At 59.3% G+C, this 22,939-nt stretch overlaps 1 protein-coding gene across 1 annotated transcript in view; it reads right to left on the reverse strand.

Moving 5' to 3' along the window:
- Window positions 1-1,586: 1,586 nt before the first annotated feature.
- The window catches only part of KCNQ1 (potassium voltage-gated channel subfamily Q member 1), a 397,426-nt gene continuing 376,073 nt past the window's right edge, over window positions 1,587-22,939 (reverse strand). Inside the window, exon 16 of the mRNA XM_030811467.1 lies at window positions 1,587-2,829. Coding sequence (XP_030667327.1) covers window positions 2,593-2,829 — 237 coding nt within the window. The 3' untranslated portion in view covers window positions 1,587-2,592. The remainder of the gene's footprint in view (window positions 2,830-22,939) is intronic.

Genomic DNA, 22,939 nt, shown 5'->3' on the forward strand with positions numbered 1-22,939 from the left:
CTGTTCCCTCAGTCCACGGGCACCGGCGGGCATTGAGCACTCGGCCGGCCAGGCCCAGCCTCCGCCATAGCTTTAATTAGCTAATTCCATAATTGGGCTTTATTTCAGGTAAATTGCATTTCACACCCGAGAGGGCTGCAATGGCCCGTCCAGGAGTGGAGTCCGGGCACTTTGTACACAGTCCATAATACGGACAACAAGGCGCGTTGGGTGCCGGGGCCGCACCCGGCCCAGATGGGCGGCCCCACGGAGCTCCCTGTGGGCCAGGGTCCCAGGGTGGGCGGCTGGGCCTGGGGGGCCTGGGCTCTGTGGAGGGCCCTGCTTTCCGGCCGGCATCGCCGGGTTTCCACAAATATTTACCCAACAAGGAAACAACAGTTCCTGCCTTTCAGTAACTGCTGCTCCCGCTCCTCCCGGGTGGGTGCAGGCCAGGGAAGCCTGGGAAGCCCCGTGCTGCCCCTCCACCTCGTCCATCCCAGTCAGTGCTGGCCAGGCCAGATGCCAAGACCCATGGGTTGGGGGCACGGGCCCAGTGGGCTTGGCAGCAGGTGGGACCTAGGGCCTTTCCCTCTGACAAGGGCTTCCACCCCTACTCCACACAGAAAACTGGGGAGAGCTGTCTCTGCCACCTGCTGCTGGCCGCCTGCTGCCCCCAGTGGACCCAGGACAGCCCCATCCTTGAGATCTCAGATGCCCCAAGCCCTGATATCCTGAGACTTCGGGATGGGCTCTCGAAAGAGGACAGAAGGGGGCTGCAGTCTTGAAGGACTGAGAAACGGTCCAATAGCTGAGGTGCGGGCACAGCAGATGCACCTACCCTGGGTGAGTGTGTCTGTGCTGAGAGTGAGGCACTCTTTCCACCCTAGGAGAGGAGGGCCTCACAGAAAGCTGCGGGCACAGGGTCAGGGCGAGCAGGGTGATGGCCCCTCTGTTCCACTCAGAGAACTGGACAGGCTAAGGGAGCATCGTGTTACCGATAGGGAAATAGAGGCCTGGAGGAGGACAGGGGTGAGCATATGGGAGCCTCAGGGGCCCCAGGCCTTCCTTGCACCACACCCTCTCCAGAGTCTAGCCCTTGGCATCCTGGGGAGTGGGCCTGGATGGGGCCTGCTCCCAGAGTGGAGCATGTGGGTCCTTGGTCAAGGGCCACCCTGGCCTGGGAGGGGCAGACAGAGAGGCCCAGACAGAGCCCATCTGCCCCAAGGGCATAGAGTCTGCTGGAAGACAGGCAGTGACCACACTGTAACTGCACTTCATGGCCAGGGCCAGCCCAGGGCCCAGAACAGGAGCGACATCACTGAGCTGGAGCCTTCGATGGCATCTTACAGTCCCTCTGAACCCTTTGAACCCTGACCCACTCCTCGGTACACGGACATAGCGTTCCTATTCCATGGCCACCTGGGCACTGCTTCCAGGGGAACTGCAGGGGTCCTGTCCGTGGGTGGAGGTCTCCTGGGGAGGAAGCAACCCAGAGGCCTGCAGGCATCGGCGGGAGCTGGCCGGGGATGTGGAGGCTGAGTCCCAGGTTGTCCCAGAGACCCCATGGATGCCCCAGGAACCAAGATGAGAGCAGTGCCCAGCCCAGCCTGTGATTCGCCACATTTATTAGGAAAAGCCTGCACAATTAATAATCAAAATCACACCGTGAAACTCATTAAAACACAGATCCAAATCACCACAAATTATTGAGTTCTATGCAACGTAATGCCCAGAAGGAACCCCTGTCCTGTGTAGGAACTGTCACTTCTCTGCGGCTCAGCAGCTGGCAAGGGGAGGTGGCAGTCCCCTTCTGTGTGTGTGGCTGGCTGCTGGGACTGGGCGAGGGGTTGGAGGCGGGATCCCCACGCAGAGCGGGCTCAGGGGCGGGGAGGTGGGACTCCTCTCCAGCTAGGAAGAGCTGGCAGTCTAACCCAGGGAAGTGGGCGTCCCCCCCACTCAACCACGTGCCCTGGGGAAATGGTGAGACTGTCCCTCCTGCTGGAAGCTGGGGGCTGAGGAGCAGTCCCCAGTCTCCTGCCCATGGGGTCAGCATTTCCTGAGAGTGAGGGAACCAGCCCCAGGCCCTCCAAATGGGCTCCTGGGCTTTTACTGCCGGCGGCCCTGTAGTCAGCGTGGGCTGGTCCTGCCCTGCCTGTGCCTGGCAGGGTCCTGGATTTGAGGCTGGGGTCCAGGGGTTGCTCTGTCTCCCCTCAGGAAGCCCCCTGGGCCAAGCAGGGTGGGCCTGCACTCAGCCTGTGCTACTTCCTGGCCATACATGGGCCAGGCCCGGTGCCCTGCCACTGGGTCCCAACCACCATGCCAGTGATGTCAACATCACCATGTGGGGGCCAGGGCGCTAGGGGTAACAACTCAGACCTGAGACAGGGCCCCCACACCCAGCCAACTTCTAGTACCCACCGGCCAGGAAGAGGTGGTCTTGCTGAGGCCCCAAGCTCAGGCTGTGCCGGACAGCATGGTCCACGGGGTACTGGGGTCTCCGAGAGCGGGGCTCTTCTCTCTGGGCCTTTCAGGAGGTGGCCACCTTCAGAGAGGGCCAGGTGGGGCCACTCTTGGCCTCCCTTCTCAGGCCCACCCCCCGCCCCAACCCCCCCATCAGGACCCCTCATCGGGGCCCCTCCTGGGCACGGTCAGCTGCTCATAGGTGGGCAGGGTGTTGCTGGGCAGGAAGAGCCCAGGGTCGACAGAGCCGCCACTGCCACAGGGCTGGGTGATGTGGGCCCCGCCCTCTCTGGGGGGGCCGCCACTGCTGGGGGTGCTGCCACCGTGCAAGGAGAGCAGCTGGTGAAGCATGTCGGTGATGAGTGCCAGCCTCTGGTCCAGCTGCGTCACCTGCAGGGACAAAGGCAGACGAGAGAGTCAGTGGTGGGAAGCAGCCAGGTGTGCAGACAGCCTCAGGGACCAGGCTTGGGGCCGGGGAAGGGAAGGTGCCAACCGTCTCTGCAAGTGTGTGCTGTATGCAGGCGGCACGCACGTGTGCACCCGATGTCTGCAAGGCCCTTGGTTACGCCTGTGTGAGTGCAAGGAATGTGCATGTGTGCCCATTGGAGTCCCTTCCGTGCATGCTGGGAGTCCCCATATGTGTCCACAGGCATGTAGGCTCAGGGTCAGGAGCCCTCCTCTCCTCCTTCTCTGCTCCCCAGGCTGCCTGGCCTTCTGGGCCACATCCCCGCATGGCAGGGTCTGCACCAGGGACCCGGACCTGAAATATTTGGGTTTGCGGCAGCCTTTGGCTTCTTGAGGCCAGGCTTGGGGACCTTTGGGTTAAGGGTCAAGAAAGGCTGGGGGCTATGTCTACTGTGTCCGGAGGAGAACTGGACAGAGGGCAGAGTTCAGCAAGGCTGGCTCATGGGCAGGGCCTGGGGTGGTTGAGGAAGCAGAGGCCTTGGGCTTTGCCTGGGTGTGCAGGGGATGCTCCTGCTGGGCCACTTCCAAGAGGGGCTTGCAGGGCATAGGGCTTGTGCCTCTGCGATGCTTTCTGCAAGGGGGTAGGGGTGGGGTTTTTTGTCATCCCCCAGGAACCACTATACCATGTCTTTAACCTGGCAGGGACACCACTATTTTCCCAGACATCATCTGCACCCACATTCTGTGGTCAGACCAGTGCCCTAGAGCGTGACCTCTGGCTGGCCATGTGGCCTCCACCTTCTCAGGAGCTGGTTCTGCAGTGAGCTATGTGCCAGGGTGGCTGTCCTGCAAAGCTGGCAGGGAGGTCAAGGCAGGACAGAACCCGAGATGCACCCAGTGCAGAGAGTAGGTGCTCAGAGGCCTCGCAGGGCTGCGGAGGCAGCAGAGAAGCCCCAAACGAGTGGACAGCCAGGTGGTCTGAGAGCTCCTTGGAAGGACAGAACCGCTGGGGAATGAGGCTGGAGCCCGGCCCTGGGTGGGAAGTAGCCATCCAGCCTTGATGGGGAGACTAGAAGGCCCTGGCCGGCACCCTCAGAGCAGGTACTGAGTGGAGCAGAGCCAACCCCAGGGGCAGACTGGGGCAGGTGAAGGAGTCCAGGCTGGGGACCCCTCTCCCTAGGAGGTTGGACCTGGGGGCCCCAGGATGAGGGAGGATTTGGGGAGGGCGCACAGCTCTGTTGGTGGCCACAGGAGACAGGGCTGGTCCTTCAGCCTGTGGCGTTCTTGCAGGAGAGCCCCTCAGCATGCTCTGTGGAGAATGAAGTAGACCCTCCCCCACCGTGGGTACCTGGAGGCCTGGAAAGACTTAGAAGTGGCGGGGGAGGGGCAAACAGATCAGCACGCGATAAGGGCTGAACAGCAGAGCTGCTTCAGGGAAACCTATGGCTCCAGAGAAAGGCACGATGACTCAGCCACAACAACGTCAACCACTGGCCCTAAGGACAGGCAGCAGGCGGGAGCTGGCCCGGTCCACCTGGCTGTGCACTCCAGGGGTCTGCACCCTAGGCTGCTCCGGGCGGGCCTGGTCCCTCATGTGCCCGGCCCCACTGCTGATCCAGCTGGACAGGCTTGGGGCGAGGTGTGGGCCAGGGCTGGGTTCTGTGCGGGTGAGACCACCCCAGGGAAGATGCTGCTGGGTGACGTGGGCACAAGCCCCGGGATGGCCAGAGAGGGAGCAACCAGTTTGCCAGGGTCCGGGTGGACCCGGGCCAGCTTCAAAGGCTGGGTGCTGTGGTCGTCACCCACAGCACCTACCATGGAGGCTGAGCAGGGTAAGGAAGAGGCAGCCAACAGGGTGCTGTGAGAGGCTGAGATGAGAGGGGGGTGCCTGCCTGAGTGGGGCCGAGCGTCTGTCTAGAGGGCTAGGCGGGCAGCCTCCACCTGGGAGGTGGGACTGTGCCCTGCCCAGAGCAGGAGCCCAGGGGACCCACTCCCAGCCCTGGATGGTGGGGGCTGCAGTGTGGAGGCTCCCTGGCTCCCCTGTGGTTCTGCCTTGCAGTTATGGGGTGAGTCTGAGACCCAACTGTCCCGAGCACAAGGGCAGGTGTATGTCCGAGATCTGACAGTCCAGGCCAGAGGGAGCCCCATGTTTTATTTTTCCCAGATAAACCTGATGTGAAGCCCAGACTATGGAGGAAAGGGGTGCAAGACTTCTGTGGTTTGGCAGGGGCAGGGGCCCAGGGCCATCCACCGGGGTCCCTCACACCCAAGGACCTGCCAGCACTTCAGTGCTCTGCAAAGCCACTTGGGGACAAGCCACAGAGGCCCACACTCCATCCCACAGATGCAGACACTGAGGCCCAGGAAAAGAGGGTCAGGGTCACTGGCTGAGAGTGCCATGTCTCCCATCCTGTCCCCACAGCTCCCACCCCAAGGCTCCATCTTGAGACCACGGAGCTGCCATGGGGGAGGAGGCAGTGTGTCAGGTAGGGAGCCGGTGAGAGCAGAGGGCAGGGTGGGGCGGGGCCTCTGGGAGGGGGACCAGCCTGAGGTCTTGTTCTTGTTCACCCACACCCTGACCCCTGTGTCTCCTGCTGCCGGCAGGACCAGCCCTCTCAGTCCCACGACCTACTCGTGCCTGGCAGGGGGCATGGGAAGTCGCTCAGCCTTCAGGGTGCACATGAGGAAACTGAGGCCCAGAGACCTACGAAAGCATAGCAGATCAAAGGTGCAGCCAGCCTGGGTCTTTGAGGGCAAAGCCCGGGTTTGTGTCCTAGGGCCCACCTCAGCTCCCTGGGCCCTGCATGCTGGTAGCGTTGAACGAGGTTTGCCCTGCATGGCTTACTATCACTAACTGTGCAGGCCCCAGCTTGGGTATCAATGGGTTTGGCATCAATTAAAGCACCAAATACATCACAGATGAACATTTGTGGTTTCATAAATTTTCACTTTATGGCACTTGAACATCTGTCCAAGTCCCACATGTGCTAATGGGTGTGGAGGCCTTCATCGGGGATTCTTGGGACAGAAGGAAACAGTGGGTGTCAGGGCCGCAGGCAGGGTGTGCAGGCTGAGGGTGTGGCTGGAGCTGGCGCTTGGTCCTAAGCCACTTTGGTGACAGCTCCTGCCGGCAGGGAGTCCCAGCACCGTGTAGAGAGGCACTCAGCCACCTTTGGGGTAGGGAGGCAGCCACAGGGCTGAGCTTGCCTCCGACTGACACTGAAGGGCTCCCTGAAGCTGCCTGGGCCAGCGTCAGCCCATGCCTGGCTCTGGCTGGTCCCGAGCTCACCTCAACTGCTGCCTGTGCCAACTGGGGCTTTGAGGGACTGGCGGGGGTCTCTGGCCCCAGAGACATGCTCTCATCATCCCAGCTGCTGGTGACAGAGGCCCCGGGGGTGGGCCAGGGTGTGGGCTGGATGCCCAGGGCGGGTCCACAGTCTGATGCATCATGATGCTGCCCCCCTTGTGGGAAGGGCCCAGGCCTGGGCTACAGGTGGTTCCTCTGCAGCCCCAGAGTCTTAGCTCTGACTCAAGCACTTGTCATAGCATGCGTCCCTGAAGGCTCCCACCCCACCACTCTGCAGACAGGGTGCCTTCATCTCGCTGGCACATTTGGTTTTTTTGGCGATAGAGGAGCCTGAGAAGCACCTCGCATGGCCGAGGCCAGACCCCACCCACAGGGAGGTGCATCCGGGCAAGTGCCATCGGGGAGCTGCCCTCGGGGAAGGCAGTGCATGCTCTAGGCACTGGGGCCGGTTCCCCAAGAACTGCTGGGACAGATCAATTTTGGGGATCTCAGCCTCCGCCATTATTTGCAATTTGATAGTGATTAAAAGGCAAGGCAGACAAAAGCTGCTTTGTGCCTGGCCTGCACTCACCAAATTAATAACCATAAGAGACCTATGCAGCCCTCGGAAGAGAAAAAAGCAATTAGAATAACAGCTAGTTAGAGAGCCCCGGGCGGCCAGCGATCAAACCCAAGGCAACGGGGATTCCTGTTTGATGTGGTTATGAATTTGTTTTCAAAAGAAAATCTTGAAAAAGAGTCTTTCAAGGGAAATTTTTGCAGAACCTGCCCGGCCTTGATCCCTGCCTAGGACCGCCAAAGGCCCTGGCCTCGTGGATGCCAGACTGGCCAGGGACAGGCTGCTCCCAGGGTGGGGGTCCTGTTCTCTGCCTGGGCTGCAGTTCCCCAGGAGGCAGCAAACTCACTGCTCCCTCTAGCATCCTTGTTGGGCAATGTCTAAAGACCAGGCAGGGCCTCCCCGGGGCCCTCTGTAGGGTCGCAGGGCAAAGGTCACCTTGGCCTTCCTCCTGTCTGCCCTGAGGAACCAGCAGTTACTAAGCCACTCTCAGGGCGATACCTAGAATGTTTCATACCAGGCTCTGAGCAATCGGATGTCAGACCCGGCTCCTGTGCGGAGCCGGGCACAAGCGGCAATAGGTCACAGCACGTGGTAAGGTCGCAGTTCATGGCAGGGCACGGAGCGATTGTGTTTGACTTTGCTTTAGTGCTTCAGTTCTTGGACAAAAGTTGACCGTGTTTCTTGCTGCTGAGGTTTTACTGCCAGGCCCTTGGGCAGCTGCCCTGCTGGAGCTTGCTGTGCTGTGGCCAGTGGGAGATGGCCTCAGAACCCGCCACACCGCTGCAGGGCCTTGGGCGCACAGCATCTCCTCACAGGAGTGTGCAGGCAGGCGTGTGTGTGCTGCAGTGGGTCTGGGGTCAGATTCTGCCTCTGCTGCTTCCTGGCCGGGTGACCTTGGGCAAGTCACTTTGCTTCTCTGAACCTCAGTTTCCCTGCCTATAAAATGGGGCAGCTATAGCACCTTCCCCAGGAGGTTGCTGAGGGGATCAAGTGGACTGAGGCATGAAGACACCAGGGACAGAGCGTGGTGCTCAGTGCACGGTGAGCCACCCGATGGCCATAACCATTAGGGATTCCTCGAGTGCACGTACAGTCGCACATGTGTGCCTGTGGCCTGAGGCCAAAGGAGCATTGCTGTGCACACGGGAGGCATGCTAGGTGAGCCTGCACATGTGTACCTCATACGTACCTGTGGCTGTATAAGAGTGTGGGAGACTGTGTGTGCAAGAATGCAGGAACCGGCCAGGTGTGGTGGCTCACGCTTGTAATCCCAGCACTTTGGGAGGCTGAGGCGGGCGGATCACTAGGTCAGGAGATCGAGACCACGGTGAAACTCCGTCTCTACTAAAAAATACAAAAAATAAATTAGCCGGGCGTGGTGGCAGGCGCCTGTAGTCCCAGCTACTCAGAGAGGCTGAGGCAGGAGAATGGCGTGAACCCGGGAGGCGGAGCTTGCAGTGAGCCGAGATTGCGCCACTGCACTCCAGCCTGGGCGACAGAGCGAGACTCCGTCTCAAAAAAAAAAAAAAAAAAAAAAAAAAAAAAAAAAAAAAAAAAAGAATGCAGGAACCACCCTGCACATCATGATCTTGCACAATTCACTTCACTTTCCATTAGGTTGTTCTCTGGGCTGCCCAAAGGTTGGAAAGGTTGGAGTGCACCTGCCTGCACCCCCAGGCCCCTGGGCCTTTGTGTGTGCTGCAGAGGTCAGCACCCCCTGCATCCCATCACAGGAGCTGGGGGTGCTGCTGGGACAAAGCTGCGTGGAGAGCAAGCAGCAAGTCCCATGGCATGGGTGCTTGGGCAGGTACCAGGTGTCCCTCCCAATGGGGAGACAGATGGCACTGAGTCTGGGACCCATGGTCACACACATACCAGCTGCTCCACCTGTTCCCCAGAGCCCTTCACCTGGGCAGTGTCCAGGCTGGGTGTGAGTCTTGGCCCAGAGAGTTGAGCGTCATGGCAGCCCCTGTGCTCAGGCTCAGGACTGGTGCCTGTGGTGGGGCTGAATTGGCAGGCACTGAGGTGAGTGTGTCCGCTCAGAGGCTGCAGACCAAAGCCTCATCCTTGTCTCTGTCCCTGGTGTCTCACTGTTGTCTGCTGAGCAGCCAGAGGAAGCTCTGCTGCGGCTGGGGACCCACACCGCTCATGGTCAGTTATGTCCTCAGCGGGTCCTCGGCACAGCACAACCATGCGGCAGAGGCCTGGTCAGCACCATCCCAATACACTTCCTGGGGCTGCCGCTGCCTGGCTGGCCCTCACTGACCACCCCCCAGGAGCAGGGTTGCCTCCCTCTGAGAGACGGCCAGGATGAAAGACCCTTCCCCCTGCTGCTGACATCCACTTTTGCCAGCCTCTGCCCACCGACGGATGCTTGGCCCCCCAAGGGCCTCAGGGGCGCCATGTCCCTGGCTGACCACTGTGGGGGATATCTCAAGATCATCACCATACGACCCTGGTTCCCTTCCTGGGACCTCAGCTAGGATGTCTCCGTCAGCTATTTGCTCTCTCCAGGGGCTCCAAGGCACGCAGGCCAACAGCCTCACAGCTCAGCATGTCCCAGCGGGAGCTCAGATTCCTCCCAAGCCGGTTCGAATCCTGTATCCACAGGGCATGACCAACTACCCAGGGTCCCTGGTGTGCACCTGGTGTCTGTGGCTCTCTGGTCTGCAGCATGTGCTCTGAGCCTGCCCCCCATGCCCCTTGCCCAGACTGGCAGCATCTTCTGCCTGGACTGTCACAACCACCTCACTGTGTAGCTATGCCCCCAACCTGTTCCCTGCTTGTTCCAGGCAACAGCCAGGCTGAGACTTCCCTCCCACCCTGGGCCAAATCCTTCTGCAGAATTCCCACTGGACTGGGAGTAAAATCCAGTCTCCTTTTGCAGTGCCCCCAGAGGTGTCTCCTCTGTTGGCCCCTCTCCAGCACTGAGCACGCCCATGTCGATCTGAGCGCCCATGTCGATCTGAGAGCCTATGTCGATCAGCACTGAGCACGCTGTGTCGCCCTGGGGCCTTTGCACCTGCTGTTCCCTCTGCCTGGAACGCTGTCCTCTGCTGCTTTGTATAACCTTAGCTCAAAATCCTGGGCGGCCTCCTTGTCTCGTCTCTCCCCGTGTTCCTCTAAGCCTTCACCACTCCCTGAAATGTCCTGGTTTATTGATCTCCTTGCTTGGTGTTTTGCCACCAGCTGGAGGCCCAGCTCTAGGTCAGGCAGTCACCTTCTTAACCCCAGACAGTCTCCCAGAGCCTGGAGCCTAGAAGGTGCCCAGTAAATACATGGAGGGTAGAGTTGGTGCTGCACAAATGTTTGTTGAATTAGTGAGGCCTCGGCCAATTTCCTGGGGCCCCAAGGCTGGAGTGAGGGGGTAGAAGCCCCCCAAGCCCACTCCCTCCCAGGGTGGGTGCTGAGCAGAGAAGCTGAGGCTGGGACTGGGCCTTTTCATGTTCATTGATTTGTCAGGACTCTATGTTAAGAAAGATGTCAAGTACACATCACACATGTTTTTCCCTAGTGTGCTATTTGTCTCGTGTATGGGTTATGGCATTTATTATTTTTTTCTTTTGCCACACAGAGGTCTTACTTATGTTTTCACTTTTTCACGTGGTCAAAGCCATCCATCTTTTCCTTTATGCCTTCTCATCCTGTGCGTGCTTGGAAGCGCCTCCTCCATTCCAACACCAAAATCTGTTTTCCTAATACTTTTTTGATTTGTGTTTTACCCTTAAATCTTTGAATCGCATGGGAATGATTCTGACCTACAGACTTACTTTTGCAGGTTATCCTGTTGATACCCCACCACTTATGGAATGATCAACCTTTTCCCCACTGGATTAGAATGTCCTTTTTGTGTATCATCGACCCTGAACAACACAAGTTTGAACCATGCGGGTCCACGTCTACATGGATTTTCTTCCTCCTCTGTCACCCGAGACAGTAAGAGCCACCCCTTCTCCTCCCCAGCTACTCAACGTGAAGATGACGAGGATGAAGACCTTTACAGTGATCTGCTTATGCTGAATGAATATCTTTTCTCTTCCTTATGGTTGTCTTAATGACATTTTTCTCTAGCGTACTTTATTGGAATACATGAAGCATACAAAATATGTGTTAATTGATTGTTTATGTTATTGGTAGGGCCTCCAGTCAACAGGAGGCTATTAGTGAAGTTTCTGGGGAGTCAAAAGTTATACATGGGTTTTTGACTGGGCAGTTCGGGGGTCGGTGCCCCAACCCTGCATTGTTCAAGGGTCGACGGCACAAAGTTCCTGCACATCTTCATGTACTTTGGCGTCTCCGCAGAACTGCCCTAGCGACCGCTCTTATACATGCTTTGACACTGGGAGCCAGGGCCCTGCTGTCTGGAGGTGAAAGACGACAGGCTGGTTCTGGCATCCAGTCGGGGAGTGGCGAGGGGAGCTGGAACCCACCCTCTCCCAGGTGACCTCATAACCTCCCCTCTTGTCTCCCTGGTCGGAGAGGTCTCGCTCCTCTGCTAAGAACCCGGAGAAGGCTTCTCCTTTGTACTCTGAGCAAACAACAAAGTCCGCACCGTGGCTGTGGGGACTGAGGGATCCTAGCCCCTGATGCCTCCCCTCCCCCAGCTGGCTCCAGCCACCAGAGCCTCCCCTCTCTTCCTCTTGGCCCGCACACCTTCCTGGATTCTCCCTTGGCTCAGCCCTCACCTCGTCATAGCCCCCAGGGGTCTATGTGTGCCGTGTCTGCTGACATGAGCCGGTGCCACATGGCCCCGTGCTCCTGGACACGCAGCCATCTCCCTCCCTCCCTCCCTCCCTCCCTGCATCTGGGTTGGGGCTGACGTTTGTGCCAGAGCCGGAGCTGTCACATCCACAGCCTCACAGACCTGCAGAGGCTGCTCCGTGAGGACATTCATGTCAACTTCAGGGTGGGGACAGAGGTCATGGAGGGAGTCAGTGGCAGAGCCAGGGAGGCCCACGTGGCACACTACTCCCTGGGTGGCACTGGAGCCCCTTTGCCCTCTTCCCTTGGAAGGGGCCTGGGCAAGGGGCCCAGGTGCACCCAGGGGCCAGGGAGCTGCCTCACTGCCAGGCAGGTGGGAGGGGGTGGGGAAGCCCCAGGCTGGGATGGGGTCTCAAGCCTCCCCAAGGGCTGGCCTATCCCTAGCCCGGCCTCGGGAGTGTCCTGCCGGCAGACGCCAGGCAGGGGCGGCTCTGTCCAAGATCCCGGGGCAGCTGCCCACCTGCCCACCTAGTGCAACCCCAGGCGGGGCTGGTCCCACCGGCCTCTGTTTGGGGGCCAGGCGGGCGGGAATGTAGGGCAGGCTGGAGGCCCAGGAGCCGTGTTTGTGCTGGCGGCAGGCACAGGCTCTACCTGCATTTGATTCTCTGCCGCTGCCTCCTGAGCTGCCCCCTCTGGCGAGCCCGCAGAGGCCCGGAGGCCAGGGGACACCAGGCAGAACACTTTGTTCAGGGAGCCAGCGAGCGCTCTGCTGCCTCAGCCAAACCCCAGCCCGGCCACGGGGGCAGGTGGGCAGGGGAAGCCAGGGCTGCCTGGCCATTCTCACGTCATTGCTCCAGGTCTGCCCACATCGGCCCTGCTGCCCCCACATTCTCCCCTACCCTGGGCCCTCAGCCACTTCCTGGGCCATCTGGAACCCCTGAGTGCACCAGCCCCTAGGACTCCAGCAATACCCCTCGCTGTCCCTGGAAAACCACAAGCAGACCTTAGATACTTCATCTCGCCTCCCTTCCCCAGCCCAGCAGTGTGGCCCCATTCCACTGGAAGTCAGACCCCTGTCATAGGCTCTAACCCTCAGTGGCTCTGGATAAATGCCAGAGTCCGCTCCCAACCCTGTGGTCTGGCCCAGCCCCCATCCCTGGCCTCACTCTGCAGCCTGCCTCCCAGCATGCCAGTCCCTGGCCCCCAGCCCCAAGCCTGCTTCCTTCTTTCTGCATGCTGTTTCACACTCCTCCAGGTGCCCGATGGGCATGTGGATAGTTCTGCACCTGTCCCCTGACCCTGCCAGTGGATGTGAGCAATGTGAGGTCAGTCTGGCTTCCATCCGTCCCCCACCTCTGTCTGCCCGGTCCCTACTGGTGGTGTAGGTCCCCTTCCTGAAACTGCCCTTGGCGTGTACAAGTATACCCCAAATATTCCTGAATGCAGGCAGGAACATTTCTGGGCTGGCTCCCTCAGTCTGTCCCAAGTTGCCACCATTTTTCTCTAAGACGGAGGCCTCTGGGGCCCATGACCCCCTCTCCCTCCTGCAGACAGAGAAAGCACTGGCACTTGCTGATCTCCCACACCACAACGTCCACTTGCTGGGTGAGGACCCTTGAGGCGTCCCCGCTGTTCTTGAGATAACAGCCTCGGCTGAGGGTCCCTCGCCTCGGGCCCCTGTGGCCCCCTGGGCACTGCCCTTCTCGCCCCAGAGCCGGTTTCCTCTGGTTCCTACCTCAGGACCCTCACATGGGCTGGCCCTGCCTCCTGGAGCACCCACCCCTCTCCTTAGCCTCCAGGCCCGTCTCATTCTCCAGGCCCCAGGTGAGGGTCTTCTTGGTGAGGCCCCCTCCCTTTCCCCTCCTGGTTTGGCTGTGGCCACTTCTCCTGCTTTCCATCCCCCACCTCTGTCTGCCTGGTTCCTACTGGTGGTGTTTGCTTCTTAGAAGCCGCCTCCCCGAGGGCAGGGCACTGCACAGCCAACAACAGTTCAATGGCCTCTTGCTCGCTGGGAGACCCTGGGCCTTGGTCACCTCTCGAGCAGGGAGGGGCCGGTGAGTCTGTTCTGTGGCACAGTGCAGCCTGGGGGCTCAGGCCGGGGCGTGTCTGGGAACGGAGGCTGTGAGTGCGGGGCAGGCTCTCCTGGGCCCCAGGCCACTCCCTGGGCCTGAAGGGAGGGGCTCAGGGGAAGGATGAGGCCCCTCGTCCCCAGCTCCCTGGGCACCACCAAGAGGCCTCTGGCCACCTCCGTCCCTCAACATTGGCCACGCCCACAGCCTGCTGTGTTCTGTCTCCACCCAGGCCTCTCCCCTGGTGCTCTTGGCTGTCCCTGCTGGCTCAAGACGGTGTCCTCTCTCTGGACACTCGAGAGGCTGCCCAGGGTGCTCCCAAACACGCACACCACGTGAGCCTCTTCCTCAGCCCCACGTGCCCCACCCTGCCCATCCCCAGGAGAGGGCCGCCGTGCCCCGTGCCCCCAGCCCACGGGCTCTCTGTGGCTGGGGTGCTTGTCTTCCTGAACCCTTTCTGTTAACGGCTCACACATTTGCTTCAAAATTAGTCTGTGTACAGGGTTTTTCATGGTGTAAGTACTCTATGAAGACATTCTCCCGCCAAATAAAGACATTTCAAAGACACATCTCCGTCTCACCTGCCCCATTTCCCTCTAGGGCCCCTGCCTGCCAGGTAACCAGCTTAGGGATCTGATGTTTCTCCTTCCAGCAACTTTGATATGCAGCTTGTGTCTGGTTCTGCCTGGTCAGCGAGGCTTAGCACAAGTGAGGTGAGGCGTGATGTGACACACATGTGGCTCTCCACTGCTCGTTTCCATGCGACACACTCTGTGGAGGCTGCACGTAGAATCACGCGGACAGTGCTCGCTCCTGGAATGGCTGTGCAGCCTTCCTTTCTGTGGGGATTGCTGATATCACCACCCAGTCCCTGCTGGTGGGCGTGGAGGCTGGGCCTCCACTAGGCACAGGCCAAGTCTTTGTGCCTACATGTGCTGGTGTTCGGGGGGAGGGGTCCCCTCTTCTGGGGAGCTTGGTGGCGGCAGCCAGGCTGTGCTCTCCCACCTCCTCCCCTTGGAGTGTAGTCCGGCCTCACCCTCCACCTCCTGGGTGAAAGCTTCTACCTCCCAGCTGAAATGTCACCATGCCTCCCCACAGACAGAAGGATGGACAGATGGGCCTCCCTGCACCTGCTCTGTGGGTGTGGGGCCTCCTGCTCAGCAGCAGTTTCCAGACCCTTCTCCCTGCTTTCCCCAAGCCACCCGCCTTGAATCTGGGGTGCTCTACCCGACCCATCCCCTCATTTCTAAAGATTTGAGCCACTGGTCCTATCCCTTTCCCTCAGAAATGCCTTTGTGACACTTGGCTGCATTCAACTCTTCCACCCCTCTGCCTCTTGGTCTCATCTTTACCTTCTGCTAAAGGTCCTGACCCCCACCCCCGCCACGCCATGGGGCACCCCATGGTGGTGCCTCCTTGGGAGCAGCTCTGTCCCTTTCCCTGTGGCCTTTGCCCCGCCTCCTACGACTTCGACTCCCACCTGTCCCTGACCCCTGGGACCACTGACCGGGCCCGATCACCCTGTCACTGCTCTGTCATCTGCTTACCCCACGCGGTGCTCTGCTGACCCAGGTCTTGCTGTCTCCCAACAGCCCCACGAGGCTTCCCGTCACTCCTGGACACTGTAGGCTGAGCCCTCTGCCCCGCTGCCTCCATGAGGAAGGCTGTTCCTCTGTGAGCCCCAGGCCACCCCTTCCCTCCTTTAAGTAATTACTTATGTCCTTTTCCAGGGCCCTCCCAGCACCGTTTCTAAAGACACCCCTGCCCCAGCATGCTGCAGGCTCAGGCTTCGCTTTCCTCTCAGGCCCTTGTCGCTGTGGTGCTGCCTTTGTTTTCCACCTCTGCCATGGCAGGGGGTCAGCTCCTTGGAGGTGGGGCTTCTGCCCTTGCTGTACCACTGCCTGGCACACAGTAGGTGCTCAATAAAGACTTGCAGGATGAGCTGCCTGAAGAATAGTCACCAGAGGCCAGAAATGTCTAGAGCTCTGCTGGTAGGGTGACTGGCCTTGGGGCTTGGCCTGCATGTGTGCATGTGTGTGTGTGTATGTGTGTGTGCGCACACACATGTGTGAGTCAGGGTTTATATGCAGGTGTCTACAGGAGACATGCTGGGTTCTGTGCTGGGTGTGAAGAATATGGGAGCAGAACCCCAGGGAGGTGGCAGAGACTTGGGGGCCTAAGGGCTGGGGTGCAGGGGGGCAACAGCCAGGTGCCACTGGCCACCCCAGCCCCAGGGAGCCCTGCCCACCCTCCAGGTGCCTGGATGTCCATCCTCACTGCTATTCCCACCTCAGGCCAGGCTTGGAGACAGAGGCCCCATGACTCAGCCAGGGCCGGTTTGCAGCTGCGGCTGACCCAGACGGGTGGGCAGCCCCCAGCCCCTGGGCCTGCACCCAGGACAGGGCTGCCCTCCCTCCCTCCCCCACTTCTGGCTCGCGCTCCTAGAACAGGATTCTCTGAATTCAGCTCCCCTGAGGCTGGGGCCAGGTTGGAGGCCAGGCTTGGGGGCTCTGGGCTGGGGTCCCAGATAGGGGCTGGGCGGCCAGGCTTGGAATCTGGAATCCAGCCCCATTCCTGGCATCTACAGGAGCCTCGTGGGGAGGGAGACTTGGGATGGACTTCAACCAGCCAGGGCTGGATTCTTGCCCCGGAACCTGCATTCCTGGGGCAGCCAAGGGATCCTTCCCACTTCTGGGCCCAGCCTGGCCCTGCCTGGCATTCGAGGCCCAGCTGGGGCTTGGGGGTGTCTCCCCAACTCACAGACATAAGGACACCCTTCCAAGCTTGTTCCTTCTCCTGGTGGGGCCCTGACCCCCACACCCCTCCTCTGTCCTTTCTCCATCCGACATCAAGCGCCTCCCTGCCTCTACTCGCACAGTCTCTGAGATGGGGAACTCGGTACCTCACAGATGGGCCCAGCTCTGGTGCTGTCTGTGTTGGGGGAGCTGGGGCAGCCCCCAAAAGACCTTGGAGACAGGCCCTCAGAGGTAGGACCAGAGGCTAGCAGTGGATGCTGTGCCTGGAGGCCTTGAGGGCGAGGTGTGATGATGAGGCCCAGGCTGCAGGGCTCTTTCTGGCTCTCCAGCTCCGGACAACAAGGGATTTCCTCCTGCTCTGCCCGGGATCTGCCCACCTTCCCCACCCAGTGCATGCTCAGCCTCAGCACTGCACCTGGGTGCCCTCCATGATCTGCCCCACCTGGACACATGGCCCGAGGGGCACACTACCATGCCATACACCATGTCATGCCCCTTGCCACTCCACATGCTACACAACCCAGCCCCAGCCCCAGCCATGCCATGTGCCACACCACTCCCACCATGCCACCACCATGCCACTCACACAGCCACGCCAGGCACAGAAGGCTGCTAAGCCCATCCTGCACGAACACAGCAGTGTGTGTGTAGGGGGACCCAAGCCTCTGCCCATGTTCTCCCGGGAGCCAGCCCCTGGCTGTGCTCCTTGTGGCTAAGGGGGTTGCTGCTGCCCCCCAGCCCCTGCTGACAGTCTGGGAAGGGGGTGAGGAGGTGGGGAAGCAGGGTGGGAGGGCAGGAAGTTGCTGGGGCTCCTGGCCAGGCCCTGAGCACTCCAGCCCCATCTGGACACATTTGGCAAGCCCCGCTCCCCTCCGCTCCTCAGCCTGTAGGAACGGCCCCTGGGGCTGGTGCTGGACACTCTGGCCTTCCCCCAGCTGCCTGGCCCACCTTCCCCATTGTTGTCTCGGTCCCATCTCGGGGCACGTGCCCCAGTTCCTGCTGCTGGGCCCAGTGGACTGCAGGGTCACAGCCAGATGCAAACATGGGACCTGGTGCTTGCTCACCTCTCTGAACCTCCATTTTGCCTCTGCAAAACAGGGACTGCAAATGGAGTGAAGTGGGGAAGCCTGCCCACCCCAGGAACCCAGCCTCTTGCCTCCCAGTGACACAGTTGCTAGCGGGGCAGCAGTGGGGATGCTCGGGGACCCCTGCCCTTGAGGCTGGCTCCCACGTCCACGTGCCTGGGGCCGACTTGGGGCCTGACAGCTGCGCCCAGGTGCCCACCCTAAGGCTGAGACTCCCCCACATCTATGCAGTCTTCACAGAGGTCCCAAGGGGCTCTGGGATCCTATGTGGGGAGAAGCTTGGAGAGGGGTGGGGCATGTGGGCAGGTAGGGGGAGGACTCGGCCCCAGGGCACTGGCCCGGCTTGGCTGCCCTTGCCCCTCTACTCTGCCATTGTCTCCAGAAGTCCATAGGCCTCCCGTCCCTCAGGGAAGCAAGAAGGGGTTATGTCCTCTGCCCGGATGCATGGGCCCCTTGCGTGCAGGGGCTTCCACAGGGCCTCTAATTGCCCAGACTCCAGAGGCACACAGGCACCCCTATCCAGCATGTCCTCCCACACCCACAGCCTCCTAGCTGTGGGATAACCATGGATGATGCTGCCAACCTCTTATCCCCTGGTCTGGTGGGCAGTCCCTGGGCACCAGCCTGCCCCTAGCGGGAACAGCAGCTGCATTGCCCATATCTGTCTCCCACTGGGAGGAGGCTAGTGTCCAGGTGACTCTGGGGGAGAGGGGAGGGATCAGGTCAAAGTGGGAGAGTGGAGTGAAGCCCCGTGAGCTGAGCATGGCTCCTGTCCCATGGAGCCCTGGCCAGGCCCTGTGGACCGCGGCGGTGGCAGCCACCTTCCCCGCACACTACAGCTGTGACCTGGGGCAGCCCCAGCCAGACCACGGTCTCCTCCTGCCTTGGGGAGCATCAGCCCCAGCCTTGCCTTTCACCCCATGGCTGGGCCGCTCAGTGATGCCATCAGCGACCTTCTCCACACAGGCCCTACCGGGAGCTACAGAGGGAACGTGCTCCGGGGAGGCAGGCAGAGCCGAGGAGGGCTTCCTGCTGCAACTGTGGTGCCCCAGGCAGCGGGGTGCTTGGTGCTTTGCCTGCACTGGCTCTCCTGACCCTGCCAAGGCCCTGGGCATGGGCGGGGACTGCGTCCCATCTCCCTGATCTTGCAGCAGGGGAAGGTGAGTTGTGGAGTTGCAGAGCCCATCTGAGTGAGCAGCTTGTGGGCATCCTGGTTCCTCTCACTCCCCATGACCCTGTGCAGTCTGATGGCCCCACTCCCAGGAGGGGACACAGGCACCCTGTCCTAGTCTCCCAGCCCAGAAGCCCCCACCCTGCCAGGCCCTGCACAGGCATCTGGGCCTTCAAGTCCCTCATCTAGTTCAGCCCTCTGGTACCTCCATTTGCAGGTCCAGGTCCAAGGCTTCTCTAATGCTGCCCATCTGCCAAGATGCTGGGCAACTCCCACTGTGCCCGAGGGGCCAGGCCTTCCCTCAGGGGTGCTGGGAGAGCTCAGGGTGGGGACCGGGCTGGTGTGTGTCCTGGGGACAATTAAGCTATCACCTGTCAGGAAGGCTGGGGGTGGTCTAGGCAGTTGTCCCAGGTCCTAAGCCTGAGGCCCAGCTGTCCACTTGCAGGGCTGCCTGGAGGTGGAGGTCTGCCTGGGCCTCAGGCCACCCCCCTGGAGCAGAGGCTCCTGGTACACGGGCAGGGCCTCCTTTCCAGCTTCCTACCAGGGGCATCTCCAGCTCAGGCCACTGCAAGACCATGTGCCAGGGGATGAGTCAGGCATATCCCATGGACCCTGGACAGGTGAGACTCTTGAGGCTCAGAGAAGTGAAATCACTGGGGGTCATGGAGTGGCCACTTCCTCGCTGTATCTAGCCTTCCAGCGCTCTGGTGGGGGAGGGAGGAGGGGGCAACGGACAGAGGCAGAGGAGGCCAGTGGGGAGGGGAGGGGAGGGCAGCGGGGAGAAGGGTGCTGGAGGAAGGAGGGGAGCAGCGGTGGGGAAGGGGAAAGGGGAGGAGGGGCAATGTGGAAGGAAGGAGGCAGAGAGGAGCGGAGGGGACACTGTGGTCGTGGCCATCCAGGACATCAAGAGGAAACTGACTGAAGTCTAGAGAAGGATCAGGAATAGATCTGGGCCTAAGCGTGGTGGTTCAGGGCAGAGAGTACCAGAGGGACTCAGAGACCCGGAGAGCCTCTTGTGTCTCCACAGTCAGGGAGGGCTTCCTGGAGGGAGAAGCACCTTGGACAGCCCCACAGTGTTCCAGGCCTACAAGGCATTCACCCCTTCTCTCCCCTGTTCATGGGTTATTTCCAGCTGCCACTGGTCCAAGCACCCCCTGATGGTGTAGGGCGGGCCGGGCCACATACCTGTTCTCATGGCCCAACTGTGGGCACGGCCACCCATCACACCTGCTGAGGTGCCTCCTCAGGCACATCCTGCCCTGCACCCGATGGTCGTCCCTGTAGCAGCTGCTGATGATCACAGAGCACCTGTCATTCTGAGAACATCCCATTGATTGCCGCCTTTGGCTTCACAGCCATACTGGGAAGCAGGCAGGGCTGCCCTCTGCATGCCAGAGGCCAGAAAATGGGGCGCAGAGAGCATGCACAGCTTCCCTCAGGGGGCCCACTGGGTGGGTGCCGGGGTGGGGCTGAGCACCCAGACCAGCTGCCTCTCATCGTCACCACTTCCCTGTCCTGCCTTGACAAGACCTGCACGGGGTCTCCCAAGGGTACCCTTGCAGTTTCAAAGAATCCCTGGTCAGCTCCTAACCCTGCATTTTCCTGACAGGAAAGCTGAGGCCTAGAGAGGGCTGGGCCAGCCTGTGCTGGGTTACCTGATGATGGGGAGAGGGGAAGGCCCAGGTGTGTGGCTCTGTGGCCAGGGTGCTGGAGGGCACACACGTGGGGTGCCCTTGGGAGGTCAGAGGTCTGAGGGCCACGGAGATGTGGGGGTTCCTGGGAAGGCCCACAATGCTCGGAAGGTGAGTGGAAGGGTGGGAAGGTCTCCACCCAGGAAGGAGGCCCTGGGCTGGCCCCCAGCCTGCCTGGCCCAGGCTGACCCTGTGAGTTGATGAGAGATTCAGGCCCCATCCTGCAGCTCCCAGCCCGCCCTTCCTGCTCCCAGGGCTGGAGGAAGAGGTTCTTGGGACACTGGGGCTGGGGTGTGGGGACACATGCTGACTAGACTGGGTGTGGTTTGCAGGTCATCGGGAGGACCTAGGTCCTTTAACAGGGACTTAGATCCTGGGGACTTAGAGACCGTCTAAGGTATCATCCAGGTCACAGCTCTGGGAGGCCTGCCCAGGGAAGAGCCCAGATCTCTCTGTCAACCCTTGCTAAAGGTGGGGAGGGGGCACCCACCAGTGAGTCCTCTTCTCTCACTGGCCTTATCCTGCACAGCCCCAGCCCCAGCTAGTCAGAGGGCTCCTGGGTAGCACCCAGCCAGTCCTGAGCCTGTGCCCACGGTGTAAAGAGCCTGCTGGTCTTTCCCCTTCACCACACACCTGCCGTTCCCAGCCAGGGTGGCATGCACTCACCTTCCCCTCTCAGAGCTCCTTGGCCAATCTCTTCCTTCTCTCTCTTCCTCCCTCCTTCCTCCTCCATCCTCCTTCCTCCTCCCTCCTCCTCATCCTCTTCCCCCTCCCCCTCCCCCTCCCCACCAGGGTATCCGCAGAATTCCCTATTCTCTGGCACCATCACTGCCTTCTTAAATTTTCTTACCCTCAGTGAGAAAACCCGTGAAGCCCTCCCATCTTTGAACAGTCTTCCCTGGGCGCTAGATATTCTATCTCTAATTTCTGTTCTCAGAGGCAGCCCTTCAACCCTATCAACTATCTCTTGGCTTTACCTTGGCATTTCCAAACTACACATTTACATTGCTGTTCCTTGCAATTTTGTCACTTTAGACATTATCTAGTGACTGCCTAACATGGAAGAGAAGTGATCAAGATTTTGTTCTCATGCCCCTGCCCTCCCCACTCCCTTACCTTTCCAATACAGTTAAATTAGAATTCTAGGCTAAATAAGTACTTACTCTTTGTGTTTTACACAAACAGTATATAACTCTTTATGTCACTATGTAATCACTGTTTTTAGCCGTGTCCTGTGGTCTGTTATGATTACATCTTTTTGTTTTCCCTTGGGTTACAAATGGCCTTAGGTTTTGTTTTTTACTGCATCTGTCACTAATGCATTCTTGAACTTTCTGTAAGAATTGTAAAACTTCTTTCATCCTATTGAGAATACTGGCAGTCTATTACCTTCATTATTTTTTTTTCTTCTGGGATTTCTTCCTGGAGTCCTAGCAGGACTGTTTGCACTGTAGGCAGGCTGAGCAGCTGTAATGCTAGAACTTCTTTCATTGATCATATTGAAAATTCTCTTGGCCTTTTGTTTTTGGTGTTAGAGTCTCCCTGGTACTTTAATTTTGTTTCTCTTTCTTTGTTTTTCCTCTCATTTTGCTAGAGCACGTCCTCAAGTAACTTTCTGAGAAAAGGCATGTGGTAGATAAAATTTTTGACTGTGCATGTTTGGAAATGTCTTTATTCTACTCTCATACCTAAGAGTTTGACTAGGTATAGAATTCTAGATGGGAAATCATTTTTTCCCTCAGATATTTGAAGGCATTTCTCCACTACGTGCTAGCTTTCTGAATTGCTGTTAAGAAATTGGATACCATTTTGATTTTCTATTCTCTTGTGTGTGACTTACTTTTTCTCTCTGGAAATGTGGAGTGTCTGCTTTATTGCTGGTGTTCTGAAAACAATGGTGTGCCCCACCGGGCATTCTGGGAGTTGATGAGGGAAGTGGGGGAGGAGGTCTTCCTTTTTAGCTTGAATGCATTTACTGAATCCCTGTTGTTTTCATCACGAGAGCTCCTGCCCCACCCACAGCTACTCCTGGTGGCTCCAAGTTCAGAACCTCTCAGGCTCAGCTTTTCTGGAGACTCAACCTGTCTCTTGCTGAGCTTGAGAGTCAGTAGCATCTGGCTTCATGGGCTGGGGTGAGACCTGCCTGTCAGGGTCCTAGGCTGGGAACTGCCTCATTCTTGGTGGCTCTTCTTCCTGCAGGGCTTGGTGTCTACCCTCTCCAGTCTCCTAGGCCAGTCTCCATCTGTCCTCCTGCTTCCCAGCTTCCAAACCTTTGTCAACATATTTTTGGTCTCCTCTTTTCTCCTGACCACTTTACCCTAGTTGATTTACATGTTTCCATGTTTTTCATGCCTTTACTGTCGCCTTAGTGGGATTCAAAGAAGCTGAAATAGACATGTGTTTACCCATCACGTTTAACCAGTGCTTTCAGCTCTGGTACCTACCACTCGGGTCACCAAACCTTCCAGCAGCCCCCTGACGACACCATCTCCTGTCCTGACTTCTCAGAGTTTTCTTCTTAGGTGCTAGTCCCTGCCTGCTGAGGTCCTCCAGCTCCCAGGAGCCATGTTCCCGTGGGTGCCTTTCTGCACGTGGCTGCCTCCTCCGAGTCCCGGCTATGGCCCCTTCCCCGCTGGCTCCTGTGTGGTGCTGCCAGCCTTTGTCCTGCCCTCGCCCCTTTGCAGGTAGTGTCCCCTCTGTTGCTGGCCTCCCCACATTCGAGCTTTCAAGACCTCTATGTGCCTGGTGGTGCCTGG

This window comes from Nomascus leucogenys, chromosome 4 (assembly GCF_006542625.1).
Source record: "Nomascus leucogenys isolate Asia chromosome 4, Asia_NLE_v1, whole genome shotgun sequence".
Taxonomy (NCBI): Eukaryota; Metazoa; Chordata; class Mammalia; order Primates; family Hylobatidae; genus Nomascus; species Nomascus leucogenys.